The sequence below is a fragment of the Rana temporaria genome, chromosome 11 (assembly GCF_905171775.1).
Source record: "Rana temporaria chromosome 11, aRanTem1.1, whole genome shotgun sequence".
NCBI lineage: Eukaryota > Metazoa > Chordata > Amphibia > Anura > Ranidae > Rana > Rana temporaria.
In genome coordinates this window covers 55792160-55807259 of record NC_053499.1, presented here as the reverse complement: position 1 = coordinate 55807259, position 15100 = coordinate 55792160, and the positions used below count along the sequence as shown (strand labels likewise).

At 43.9% G+C, this 15100-nt stretch overlaps 1 protein-coding gene across 1 annotated transcript in view; it reads left to right on the top strand.

The window, feature by feature from the left end:
* The window catches only part of LOC120917338 (solute carrier family 22 member 6-like), a 106507-nt gene that overhangs the window by 76865 nt on the left and 14542 nt on the right, over positions 1-15100 (top strand). The window contains exons 7-8 of the mRNA XM_040328560.1: positions 3636-3850; positions 12613-12721. Coding sequence (XP_040184494.1) covers positions 3636-3850; positions 12613-12721 — 324 coding nt within the window. The remainder of the gene's footprint in view (positions 1-3635; positions 3851-12612; positions 12722-15100) is intronic.

The window sequence follows — 15100 nt, the reverse complement described above, 5'->3', positions numbered from 1 at the left end:
GATCAAAGCCAGGATAATTTTTTATTTTTTTTATTTCAGGCTTCCCAGCCTAGAGGTGAGATGTGGAGTCTTATTGACCACATATCTCACTGTAAAGAGGACCTGTCATGCCATATTCCTATTACAAGGGATGTTTATCTCGCACAAATACTGTGCGAGATGTCATTTTCTAGCAAATAAATGATGATTTTTACATGTAGGAGAGAAATGTCAGAATTGGCCTGGGTGCTCCAGAACGCCTGAAGGTGCTCCCTGCATGTTGGGCCTCTGTATGTGGCCATGCTGTGTAAAAGTCTCACACATGTGGTATCGCCATACTCGGGAGGAATAGCAGAATATGTTTTGGGGTGTAATTTGTGGTATGCATATGCTGTGTGTGAGAAATAACCTGCTAATATGACAATTTAGTGAAATAATTAAAAATAAAAATAAAAAAAATCTTGATTTTGCAAAGAATTGTGGGGAAAAATTACAACTTAAAAAAACTCACCATGTCTCTTTCTAAATACCTTGGAATGTCTTCATAGCTTCAGGTGTGATCAATTTTCAGATATTGGCACCATAGCTTGTGGACTCTATAACTTTCACAAAGACCAAATAATATACACCAATTTGGGTTATTTCTACGAAAGATATGTAGCAGTATAAATTCTGACCAAAATTTATGAAGAAAAATTACTAATTTGCAAAATATTATCACAGAAATTAAGAAAAATGCGTTTTCTTTTCAAAATTTTCGGTCTTTTTTCATTTATAGCGCAAGGTGGTGATCAAAGAGGTGATCAAATATCAGCAAAAGAAAGCTCTATTTGTATGAAAAAAAAGACAAATAAATCATGGAATTACACCTGAAGTACTGACGGCCTATCTAATTTCCTGAGACCCTAACATGCCAGGAAAGTACAAATACCCCCCAAATTACCTCTTTTTTGAATATAGACATTCCAAGGTATTTAGAAAGAGGCACAGTGAGGTTTTTGAAGTTGTAAATTTTTCCCACAATTTTTTGCAAAATCAAGATTTATTTTAATTTATTTTTACAAAATTTTCATATTATCAGGTTATTTCTCACACACAGCATGTACATTACACCCCAAAATACATTCTGCTATTTCTCCCGAGTATGGCGATACCACATGTGTGAGACTTTTACACAGCGTGGCCACACACAGAGGTCAAACATGCAGGGAGCACCAGCAGGCATTCTAGGGGCATAAATTTCAAGTCTAATTTGACTATCAATTACACTTTGAAGCACTGTAGTGGCATGGATGCGAACTGATATGGCATGGATGAGCCATGGATGGGGATGGCTGAGCATAGTTGAGCCATGAATGTGTATGGCTGTGTATGGCCGAGTATAGCTGGGTATGGCCGAGTATGGATGGATGTGTATTGCAGAGTATTGATGGATGGATGAGTATTGCAGAGTATGGATGGATGAGTATTGCAGAGTATGGATGGATGGATCAGTATTGAAGAGTATAGATGGACGGATTAGTATTGCAGAGTATGGATGGACGGATGAGTATTGCAGAGTATGGATGGCTGGATGAGTATTGCAGGCGTGGCGCTGGTTTGTTGTTGTGATCGCTACGTAATTTGACAGAGCAATCACGTGGTAAACGGTCGCTATCAGCGGCCGTTTATTATGATCCGTGATGCTCCGGGTCTTCCGATCACGGATCCGGGAACGCGCCCCAGGGGGCGTGCGGGAGCAAGATTCTGGAAGGATGTCAATGGGCGCCCTCCCAGAATAAGCCGACCACGCTGTATCGTCTTTCAGCTATGGCCCGGTCGGCATGTGGTTAAAGAACTTGTAATCTGGTTGAGCCTTGAAGTAGTGATGCACAAATAATATCTATGGTCACTTCTCCTGCATTGCCATGCAGACCATTTCTCCTCCTCTGCATATCTCCTGCAGACTATTGCTCCCAGGACTTCTCTCCTCCTGCACAAACTTCACTTTAGAGCCTTATCTTTCCTGTCACATCCTCCTCATGTTAGCTAAAGAGGCCGCTGTGAATAGTCTCAATGGCTGGCTATAAAATGTGCTGTTACTAGGCCAGAGGTCTGCAGTACCTCTCCCCGGTGGCCTAGTAATTTAGGAGCACATGTAGCTTGGTGGACTACTGTTCCCAGCAAGTACGGTCTGCAAATCCTGCGCCCTCAGGCCACATCGATTTGACACACTCCCCACAGTCTCTGGCCTCGCACCCAGCTCCCCTGGCATGCCTCATCCAGAAATCCACTGTGATCCACTCACCGACCTTTTCCTTCCCTGAGTCCATGATGGAGAACTTTAACTGGACCCATGTTCTGACAGCTTCTCCAGCCTTGCTGTTCCAAGACATTCAGTCCATGACCATGTAAGGATGTAGCTCCCTCGCAGCTCTCCCGGGCTCCTCTGCTTGGGCTCGCCCCCCCCAAATGGGGGTGGGGCCCCTGCTGCTGCCTAATGTTCCATTCTCCATGTCTTCTGACTGACAACTCCTCCCCAGTGGGCTGGGACCTGAGCCTATATCGGAGGCCTGCCCCCTGCCAATACCAAGTGGGGATTGGTCAGGACTCCTCACATGAGCTCCCTGTCACTCCAGTCCTGTGCCTTGCCCCTCTTCCAGATCATTCTCCCTGGAAGCAGGGGAGGCTCCCTAGAACTAAAGCACAGGTGATCACACCCACTGCTACACTAACCATTCCCTGCCCCCAGATCAAAACAAGCAGGCCTAGCCTGGAGCATAGGCCTGCCTAAATGTACCTGTACTGACAGCTTCCCTTGAAAACATTTTTTTCTAGCACCTACCTACAGTAGAGGGTGCTACACATGAAACAGGCATTAATATTATTTAAAAAATCTACTAGTGTATGTACTCTAATTTGTATTCATAAATCAACTGGGAATTCTCTGTACAGCAGCACTGGGAAAAGAAAGGGGATTAGAAGAGCGGGCATCATGAGAAGAAATTAGACCCTCACTCTGTTTCTTCATAAGTTTTTCTTCTCACTTTTGCATCATCAGCATCCTCTTTTGCATTCTCTAAAGCAACTTTATTTTCAGTCAAGGCACCTATACCTTTATCTTTCCTGCTTTGCACTTCTGCCTTAAAGAGGAAGTAAACCCAGGATAATAAAACACCACCTTCAAGACAAAGCCATAATGAGCTAGTATGCATGGCATACTAGCTCATTATGTAATACTCACCTCTGATCGAAGCCCCCGCAGCCGTCCTCTTCCAATGCCCGGGAAGCCGACATCTTGCTCGGGAGTTACTTTCGCGTATCGCGGCTCCGTCGCTCTGATTGGCCGGAGCCACGATGACTTCACTCCCGCGCATGCACCTGGGAGCCGGCAGTGATGGCACGGCCTCAATGAGGATCGGCGCACTACAGTGCGCTTGCGCCGCTTGTCTTGGAGGGAGGTTAAGGAGATTTTTCAAGCACCTACAGGTAAACCTTAATCTAGGGACCACACTTTGCTGAGGCACCTTGACAGGGCAGTGTATTTTCACATGTACTTGGGAATTTATGCAACAAAACCCTTTCTTTTTAACCTAAAATGTTGAAACCATTTGAAAAATCTTTCTTGTTTTAATCATTCTCATTAACCTGAGGTATTTCTTTTTCTTTCACATCAGGTTCTCCAGTAGTTTTTGCTTCTTTGCCCTGGCAATGGATGTTCAGAAGTTTGGCCTCAGTATTTATCTTGTACAGGTAATTTTTGGATCTGTAGAACTCCCTTTTAGAGTCTTGAGTACGGTTCTGGCTGCTTACATTGGAAGACGATTTGCAGTCTCTGGTTGCCTCATTCTGGCTGGAGTCCTTATACTGTGCAGTCTGGCAGTTCCTGAGGGTAAGTTTAAGCAAAAAACCTATATTTAATGACTATCATTCTCCATTAAAAACATAAGTAACCAAAATAAAGCCTGATCAGTTATAGGGATTAAACTACAGCAGGTTAGTTCTAACAATCTGTGAGAAAACCCAAATTTCCACATTTTCGGGGACGCTATTGGTGACATATCTGAACTTGGGTTCGTAAGCTTGTAGAGCCCATTCACACCTAGGCGTATATACGCCTGAAGCGCGACGCCGCAGCAGCCCCTGATACGCTGGAGGGGTGATTTTACATTGTCGGCTATGGAGATGGTTCACATCTCCACGCCGAACGCCGAAACGCCTGAAGCTCAAAACAAGTCCCGGACCCTTTTTTTCGGGCGGCTTCGGCGTTCGGCCATAGCCGACAATTGAGATCACCCCTTCTGTGTATGTTACCGCGGCGTATGTTACCGCGTATTGTCGCGGCAGATTGCGGGACAAAACGCCGCAATTTGTCGCGGCAATTCGCGGTAAAATACGCCGCGTTGTAGGCTCCATTCACACCTTGGCGACAAAACGCCCGACGCTCGATACGCTGGAGGGGCGAATTTCCATTGCTGTCTATGAGATGGTTCACATCTCACGCCAAACGCCGAAACGCTGTACGCCTGCCGCCTGAAAACAAGTCCCGGACCCTTTTTTTTCAGGTGGCATTGGCGTTCGGCCATAGACAGCAATGGAAATGATTTGTTAAAAAAAAAAAAAGTTAAAACGAATCGCGGCAAAATACGCCACGTACGCGGCGTTACTTGTCACCTAGGTGTGAATGCAGCCTTAGGCCGGGTACTAACGAGCAAACATGTACGATGAAACCGGTCCGTCGGACCGGTTTCACCGTACATGTCTGCCAGAGGGCTTCTGTACGATGGCTGTACTAACCATCGTACAGAAGTCCGCGCGTAAACAATACGCGGGGCGTGTCCGCGTCGTCGCCGCGACGATGGCGCGGCGATGGCGCGGCAACGAGGGCGGGCCTGCCATTTAAAGGCTTCCACGCATGCGTCAAAGTCATTCGACGCATGCGAGGGACGGCGGGCGCTCGGACATGTACGGTAGGTCTGTACTGACGACCATACATGTCCGAGCGGGCAGGATTCCAGCGGACGGTTTTAAAACACGTCCAGGAATATTTGTCTGCTGGGAAAAGGCCCAGCGGGCAAATGTTTGCTGGAATTCGGCCCGCTCGCGCCTACACACGACCAAACATGTATGCTGAAACTGGTCCGCGGAGCAGTTTCAGCATACATGTTTGGTCGTGTGTACGGGGCCTTAGTGTGAATGCAGCTGTACACTTGTTGTGACCATTATGAGGCGGTTCCACTCTGACTGTTGGATTTTTATATATTTTTTATTTTGTTGATGAGAATGCAACAGAAGGTGCAGAAATACACAAAGGTAGGTGGAAGAACCCCTAATGAGGCATCGAGATGTTTCCATTGGAGACATATAATTAGCCAATCAGGCACCACCAGTGCATAACTAATATCACTTTTGTGAGGACTGACTTTTTCCAACAAAAAAGTGTGATGTTTTACATCTCCTTAACATTTTATTCTGTCACTAGTAATACATTTTTTTTTAAATGACAACATTTAAAATGTATTTCTCTTTTTTGCAAACATAAGAACTATGGGCCAGATTCACATAGCCCGGGCGCAACGTAACTTAAACGATTTAAGTTAAACCTCCGCAAATTGCCCATGTTAGTGCCCGATCCACAAAGCACTTACCAGGAAATTTGCGGCGCTGTATCCTAAATCAGTCCGGCGCAAGGCGGGCCAATTTAAATGGGGCGAGTCCCATTTAAATTAGGCGCGCTCCCGCGCCGGACGTACTGCGCATGCTCCCGACGCTATTTTCCCGACGTCAAGTTACGTTGCGCCGAGGTTTTGTGAATAGCGACGGGTAAAAAAGAGTTGTGGCGGGAAAAAAAAAAAATTTAAAAAAAAATTGACAGCGACGCGGGAAAGTCGGGTACACTTTTACATGGTGTACTAACTTTACACTTTGTAAAAGGTACCCTATCTTTGCGACGGCAAACTAACACTTACGGCGACTTAACGAAGGGAAAAAGCTTTGTGGATCTCCGTAAGTGCTAATTTGCATACCCGACGCTGGTTTACGATGAGAACTCCCCCCAGCGGCGGCCACGGTACTGCATCCTAAGATCCGACAATGTAAGTCCATTACACCTGTCGGATCTTAGGGCTAGCTATGCGTAACTGATTCTATGGATCAGCCGCATAGTTAGAAACAGAGATACGACGGCGTATCAGTAGATACGCCGTCGTATCTCTTTTGTGAATCTGGCCCTCTACTCTGTGGCCCAGATTCTCAAAGGAGATACGACGGCGTATCTCCAGATACGCCGTCGTATCTCTGAGTCTGAGCCGTCGTATCTATGCGCCTGATTCTTAGAATCAGTTACGCATAGATTAATATTAGATCCAACCGGCGTAAGTCTCTTATGCCGTCGGATCTTAACTGCATATTTATATGAGGCGTACATGCGGCATACCAATGTTAAGTATGGACGTCGTTCCCGAGTCAAATTTTTTAAATTTTACGTCGTTTGCGTAAGTCGTCCGTGAATGGGGCTGGACGTAATTTACGTTCACGTCAAAACCAATACGTCCTTGCGGCGTACTTTGGAGCAATGCACACTGGGATATGTCCACGGACGGCGCATGCGCCGTTCGTAAAATGCGTAATTTACGTGGGGTCACATAACATTTACATAACACGCCGGCCTATTTACGCTGCCACAACTTACGGAGCAAGTGCTTTGAGAATACTGCACTTGCCCGCCTAAGTTGCGGAGGCGTAACGTAAATAGGATACGTTACGCCCGCTCAAAGATACGCCACTGTACGTGAATCCGGGCCTGTGATTTTAAATTCTCTGAATAGCCATTACCCTGCTCATGCAACTGCCTCACTACTTTTCCCAAAAATCTGCCCATAGCTTGAGGGCTGGCTCACACCACAATTTCTGCATTCTTAATGCATTTCTACATGCATGTTTTTTATGCCTTTTTGATTTGTTCCAGTGTGTTTTTTCTGTGTTTTGATGTGTGCCCGTGTGTTTTTTCTTTTCTTTTTTCTTAACCACAATTGAGTACAAGTGCGATTTTCAGTGCTACTATGTAGTGCGACTTACTTGGGACTTTTATGTTTCTTCAATGCGACTTTACTTACATGCAGTGCCTTGCAAAATTATCCCCCCCCCCCCCCCTTGGAATTTTTTGTGTTTTGTTGCCTCACAACCTGGAATTAACATGGATTGTTTGAGGATTTGCACATTTAATTTACAGAACATGCCCACAACTTTAAAAAAAAATTGTTATTGTGAAACAAACAACAAATAGGACAAAATAACAGAAAAAGTCATTGTGCATAACTATTCACCCCCCTAAAGTCAATACTTTGTAGAGCCACCTTTTGCAGCCATCACAGCTCCAAGTCGCTTTGGATGAGTCTCTATGAGCTTGCCACATCTTACCACTGGTTGTTTTGCCCATTCATCCTTGCAAAACCGCTCCAGCTCCTTCAAGTTGGATGGTTTGCGCTTGTGAACAGCAATCTTTAAGTCTGACCACAGATTTTCTATTGGATTGAGGTCTGGGCTTTGACTAGGCCATTACAACACATTTACATGTTTTGCCTTAAACCACTCAAGTGTGGCTTTGGCAATGTGTTTGGGGTCATTGGCCTACTGGAAGGTGAACCTCTGACCTAGCCTCAAATCACACACAGAGTGGTACGAGTTTTGCTAAAGAATATCCCTGTATTTAACACCATACATCTTTTCCTCAACTCTGACCAGTTTACCAGTCCCGACTGCTGAAAAACTACCCCACAGCATGATGCTGCCACCACCATGTTTCACTGTGGGGATGGTGTTCTTTTGGTGATGTGATGTGTTGGGTTGGGGCCAGTTATAGCATTTTCTTTGATGGCAAAAAAGTAAAATTTTAGCCTCCTCAGACCAGAACACCTTCCTCCATACATTTTGGGAGTCTCCCACATGCCTTTTCGCAAACTCAAAACGTGCCATTTTGTTTTTTGCTGAAAGTAATGGCTTTCTTCTGGCCACTCTGCCATAAAGCCCATCTCTATGGAGCGTACAGGTTATTGTCCTATGAACAGATACTCCGGTCTCTGCTGTGGAACTCTGCAGATCCTCCAGGGTTACCTTAGGTCTCTGTGCTGCCTCTCTGATTAATGCCCTTCTTGCCCAGTCCGTGAGTTTTGGTGTGCGGCTGTCTCTTGGCAGGTTTGCTGTTGTGCCAAGTTCTTTCCATTTGGTTATGATAGATTTGATGGTGCTCCTAGGGATCATCAAAGATTTGGATATTTTTTTATAACCTAACCCTTACTTGTACTTCTCAACAATATTGTCCCTTACTTGTGTGGAGAGTTCCTTGGTCTTCATGGCAGTGTTTGGTTAGTGGTGCCTCTTGCTTAGGTGTTGCAGCCTCTGGGGCCTTTCAAAAAGGTGTGTATATGTAATGACAGATCATGTGACACTTAAGGCCCATACACACGATCTGACTTTTCGACAACAATTGTGTGATGGGCGTGTTTTATTGGACAATTCGAAAGTCTGTATGCTCCATCGGACAATTGTTGTTGGTTTTTCAACGGTCAAATGTTCGCTGTGCATGCTCTCAAACTTTTTCGACAACAAATGTCCGATGGAGGGTAAATCCAAGACTAAAATCCAAAGTACATACACGCATGCTCAGAACCAATGCTAAACATCGGACAACAATAGCATAAGTTGCCCAAAGGGTGGCAGTAAAGAGCTTAAAAACCACGTGATTTGGTGAAAGTTGGCTGAAAATGTTCTGCCGTGTGTATGCAGAACAAGTTCATGGCCAACACCCATTCGGACAAAAATCCACAGAAAAGTCAGATGGAAGTCCGATTTATGTGTCCAAGGCTTTATATTGCACACAGGTGGACATCATTTCACTAATTATGAGTCTTCTGAAGGTAATTGGTTGCAACAGAGCTTTTTATGGGCTTCATAACAAAGGGGGTGAATACATACGCACATGCCAATTATCATTTTTTTATTTCTGAAAAATAGTTTTATGTATATATTTTTCTAATTTTACTTCACCAACTTAGACTATTGTGTTCTGATCCATCACATATAATTGAGATTAAAAAAACATTGAATTAAAGGCTGTAATGTAACAAAACAGGTAAAAAGCCAAGGGGGTGAATACTTTTGCAATGCACTGTAAAACGTAAATGTGCATAGGGCAGCCCATTCACTTGAATAGGCTGTCATATGCGCAACAAATGCCCCAAAGCAGCTCAGGAACCATTTTGGTCATGGAACATCGCATGTATTTTCAGTGCCCGTTGTGGCACATTTGTAGTGTGTTGTGTCTCGCAGCAAAATACACAGAGAGTAGGGTGTCATTAACAATTACAGTATGCTGCAGTCACATCTCCACATTTTCAAATGTGCAGCTACCATAATAGGGATGCAAGAGCGTTTCAAAAACACATAGCGCAGCGTGCGTTTTCTGTGCGGTTGCTGCACGCATGGAAATGTTCACATGGAAATGGATAAAAACACATTCGTAATGCTCAATTGCAGTGTGTTTACAAAACACGCAGATGTGAATGCAGGCTTATTTGTTAATGACACCCCAATCGTGGTTAGGGATCAAAATACCATCCACAAGAATGTCAGAACCCAAGATTACCCAGTGTGATTCATCAGACCAGGTCACCTGGACCATGGCGCAATGGAAGACCGTTGCGCCATGGTCCAGTTCTGATACTCACGTGTCCATTGTAGGAGCATTTGGCTGTGGACACAGGCCTGCATGGGCACCCTGACCAGTCTTCGGCTATGCAGCCCCATACACAACAAACTGTGATGCCCATTTTTTATGCTTTCAATACATCAACCTCAGGGACAACATATTTAATTACTTCCTAATATATCCCACCAGATGCCATTGTAACAAGATAATCAATGTTATTCACTTTACCTGTCATTGATCTTCATGTTATGGCTGATCGATGTGTATTTTAGCTTCATAATTATCTGTGTGTATATAGTTCCACTATGATGAAAAGTGGACCATGTGTGCAACAATCAGAATATTTTTTTTAGTTGACAGATCACAGAATAAAAATCACAAAAAATATTAATTAGAATCATTATAAATACAGTGGGCCAGATTCAGGTACAATTGCGGCGGCGCAACGTAACCCGTTTACGTTACACTGCCGCAAGTTTTCAGTGTAAGTGCCTGATCCTCAAAGCACTTACCTGTAAACTTGCGGCGGTGTAACGTAAACCCGTCCGGCGCAAGCCCGCCCAATTCAAATGGGACGTGTACCATTTTAATTAGGCGCACTCCCGCGCCGGACGTTCTGCGCATGCTCCGTTCGCAATTTTGCCGACGTGCTTTGCGCGAAATTACGGCGGCCCGACGTGTTTGTGAATCGCGACGTGCGGAACGTACTTACGCCGAAAAAAAATAATTCAAAATCGACGGCGGGAACGACGGCCATACTTTAACATGGTGGAGTAATTTTACACCATGTTAATAGCACACTTAACTTTGCGATGGGAAAAAAAGACTTGCGCCGACGTAACGAAACGCGAAAACCTTCGTGGATCGCCGTAAAACCTCATTTGCATACCCGACGCTGGAATACGACGCGAACTCCCCCCAGCGGCGGCCGAAGTATTGCATCCTAAGATCCGACGGTGTAAGTCAATTACATCTGTCGGATCTTAGGGCTATCTATGCGGAACTGATTCTATGAATCAGCCGCATAGATACGACAAGAGATACGACGGTGTATCAGGAGATACGCCGTCGTATCTCTTCTCTGAATCTGGCCCAGTGTTCCTCCTGTTATGTTTAAAGGTGTTGTAAAGGCAAAAGGTTTTTTTCTCCTAATGCATTCTATGCATTAACCACTAGCCGACCAGCCACCGTCATTATACGGCGGCAGGTCGGCTCTCCTGGGCGAGAGCCCGTAGCTATACGTCCGCTCTTCGAGCGGCCACTAGGGGGCACGCGCGCCCCCCGCTCGCCCCCCGCTCGCCCCCCACTCCCGTGCGTGTGTTTCCCCTAGTGAGGCCACCCCCCCCCCCCACAGTAAGAACACACCCAGGCATACTTAACCCCTTCCCCACCCCCTAGTGTTAACCCCTTCACTGCCAGTGGCATTTTTATAGTAATCCAATGCATTTTTATAGCACTGATCGCTATAAAAATGCCAATGGTCCCAAAAATTTGTCAAAAGTGTCCGAAGTGTCCGCCATAATGAAAAAAAATCGCTGATCACCGCCATTACTAGTAAAAAAAATATATTAATAAAAATGCCATAAAAATACCCCCTATTTTGTAAACGCTATAACTTTTGCGCAAACCAATCAATAAACGCTTATTGCGATTTTTTTTACGAAAAATATGTAGAAGAATACGTATCGGCCTAAACTAAGGAAAAAAAAATTTTTTATATATTTTTGGGGGATATTTATTACAGCAAAATGTAAAAAATATTATTTTTTTTCAAAATTGTCGCTCTATTTTTGTTTATGGTACAAAAAATAAAAACCGCAGAGGTGATCAAATACCACCAAAAGAAAGCTCTATTTGTGGGAAAAAAAGGACGCCAATTTTGTTTGGGAGCCACGTCGCACGACCGCGCAATTGTCAGTTAAAGCGTCGCAGTCCCGAATCGCAAAAAGTGCTCTGGTCTTTGACCAGCAATATGGTCCGGGGGTTAAGTAGTTAAAGGGTCACTAAAAGAATTTTTTATTTTTTTTGCTAAATAGCTTCCTTTACCTTACTGCAGTCCTGGTTTAATGTCCTCATTGTTCGTTTTTGCTCTGATGTTGCTGTAAATCCTCTCTGTTCTGGACACTTCCTGGTTGTCTGTTTCCTGATCACCACAGTACTGGGAGATTATTCACTGTGGTGACTAATCAAGGAGGTGTGATTACTGTGTGTAAAACAAAACTGGATTGGTGCTGAGGAGTTTTAGACAAAGTATCACTGCCCTCTATTGGCTCACTGCCCTCTATTGGCTCTCTGTACATCAGAGAACCAGGAAACAACAGCAAAAACGAAACTAAACTGCAGGCACATTATATGATTGTTTTTTATCTATTTTTAATCATTTTTAAAAGGAATCAATTAACTATTATGTCTCTATACCCTGTAAACAGTCATTTCAGATAAAAAATTGTTTTCCTTTAGTGACCCTTTAAGATAAAAAATCTTCTGTGTGTAGAAGCCTCCCCAGAACCCCCCAATTACCTACCTGAGATCCTTCTCTCCCCAGCAATGTCCACAATTCCCTCAGCCATCCAGTACACTCCTCCTGATTGGCTGAGAAAGAAAAGCGGTGCCATTAGCTCCCGTGGCTGTCAATCAAAGTCAGTCAGCCAATCAGGGGAGAGAGGGGGCTGGGCCAGGTCGGGGCTACGTGTCTGAATGGATAAACGGAGCTCTGACTCGGCTCGGGTGCCCCCTGTAGCAAGCTGCTGGCTGAGGAGCACTCAGGAGGGGCTAGGAGCAGCAAAGAGGGACCCGAGAAGAGGAGGATACAGCCTGCTCTGTACAAATCCAACTGCACAGATAAGGTAAGTATAACATGTTTGTTATTAAAAAAAAAAACAAGCCTTTACAATCACTTTAATGTTTTTGCAGATGATTGACTATAAATTTATGGTTCTTTATTTCAGACTTAATAATAATGCAAATATCTCTCATTGTGCTAGCCAAGGGACTTTTTGGTTCTTCCATTGTCTGTAGCTATCTTTATACCCCTGAACTCTACCCCACTGTGCTCAGGTAAGCTACCACTATTTATCACACATTCCTTTAGATACATTGAGATATATACATGTATATTCCCAGTTACACATTAGGGGCCTCCTTTAACTCAGGTTTCTAATATTATCCCTTCTCCACATCTAACTACACACATAATGGAAAAAAGTTACTGTGAGGACAAAGAAAACTGTACCATTTAATTCATAAATCAATCCAAACTGCAGTAAAGTCTGTTAATGATACTCCCAAATGAGATCATGTACATGATGTCCTGCTAAATAATGTAAATTGTTCAGACAAGGCAATGAAAATCGGACTCTCTTTTAGTGGAAGCATTACTGCATAGCATTAAAACTTTGGTCCAAACTGATATATACTTGATGCTTGGCAATATTTGAATGTTAGACCATTAACCTTTTAATTGCCTTGGTTGTTAGAAAGAAATATCACACTACCCAGTGTTCTCCTCCCGGCAGGCCTCAAGCCTGTATATATGTATATGTACTTGTTATCCTCTAATAGAGTTGCCACCTCATTTTTAAACCTAAACACATATGAATAAAGGCCCGTACACGGTCAGACTTTTTGCCAACAAACTTCAAAATTTGCAAGTTTGCAAAAAAATCCGACCGTGTGTACGCTCCATCGGACAAACTTTTTCGGTTTTCATCGGACAAAAGTTCGCTCTGCAAACGGACAAACTTTTCGTCAACAAAAGTGCGATGGTGCCTAGTCCAAAAAAACACGTGATGTTGGGAAAGTTTTAGGAAAGTTTGCAGAAAAGTCAGAGCATGTGTATGCTATGGGTGTGCCCGGCCAACTCCCTTTGGACAAATGTCCAAGGAAAAGTTTGTTTGAAGTCCGATCGTGTGTACAAGGCTCTGAGGCTAATTTGCAGATAAGGCACCTAGAGAGTTTAAAGAGGAGTTCCACCCATTTTTTTTAACTTAATCTATATTCAATCTCCTGAGCTAATCCTTTTCACATTGGCATTTATTTATTTATTTTTCTGCCTAGAAATACCTTTTTAACTTTATTTCTTCTTGACTTCCACCCCTAATAGCCTAAGCGATTACAAGGGTTTCTGGGATATCGCCTACTGCCGAGATCTCGCGTTATATGCAGATGACGCAAATGGCCAATGACAGGAGAAAGGGAGGAGGGTGCGAGCGGTACGAAACATTCTGATAGCCCGCAGCTCGCCTCCTCCCACACGGCCGCTGTCTGGGGGGGGGGGGTGAGGTGACGGCTTGACAGCACCCGCTACCATACCTCCCAGCCATAGAAGGGGAGGTCCGAGGTGGCGGCGTACAAGGGCTTGTTCGGCGGCAGCAGCAGTAGCAACCCCCCGCCTAACAACTTTTTTTCTTGTTCGGCGGCAGCACCCAAACCCCCCCCGCTTAACAACTTTAGCAGCAACCCCCCACCCGCTTCTCAAACGGCTCTAGTCCCATGAATCCAGCTCCCTCCGTATGTTACATGAATCGACATTGCTATAGCAACCGCTCAGGCATCACAAAAGTCCAGGAAATGAACACAGAACGGCTTCAGATGCCCACAGCCAAAATGGAACCTGTCTGCTTCCGAGATCTGTGAGTAAAAGATTATTTTTCAAGAAAGTGAAAGAGCAATAAAATATGCCATGTTGGAAATGTTATTTTCCAGGTTTTAAAAATTACAGAGCAGTCGTTAAATTTTTTTTTGGGGGGAGACTGGAACTCCGCTTTAATTACCACCTTAATCAGCCACAGAACCTGTGTAATTAATATGTGTTCAGGTTTAAAGGAATGAGAAGCGCTCATAGGGAAGTTACATTTCAGATTTGAAAACCTCTGTTTATTGCTTAGGCTTAATGTACATGGGATGTTTTACAACCTCTCCTGAACGATTTAACTTGATGTTTAAAAACTTTAGTTTTGACACGTTTACATGCCGCGTTTAGCCATGTTTAACCGCGTTCAGCTACATTTGCGTTTAGAAGCCTTTTTAACCCCTTCCATACAGGGCATTTTCACCCCTTCCTGCCCAGACCAATTTTTAGTTTTCAGCACTGTCGCAATTTGAATGACAATTGCGCGGTCATGCAACACTGTACCCAAATTAAGTCTTTATGTTTTTTTTCCCCACAAATAGACCTTTTGTTTGGTGGTATTTGATCTTCTCTGCGGTTTTTATTTTTTGCGCTATAAACAAAAGATGAGCAACAATTTGGAAAAAAAACACAATATTTTTTACTTTTTGATTTAATAAATATCACAATTAAAAAAAATTATAATAATTTTTTCCTCAGTTTAGGCCGGTACGTATTTTTCTACATAGTTTTGGTAAAAAAAAATTCAATAAGCGTTTATTGATTGGTTTACGCAAAAGTTATAGCGCCTACAAAATAGGAGATAG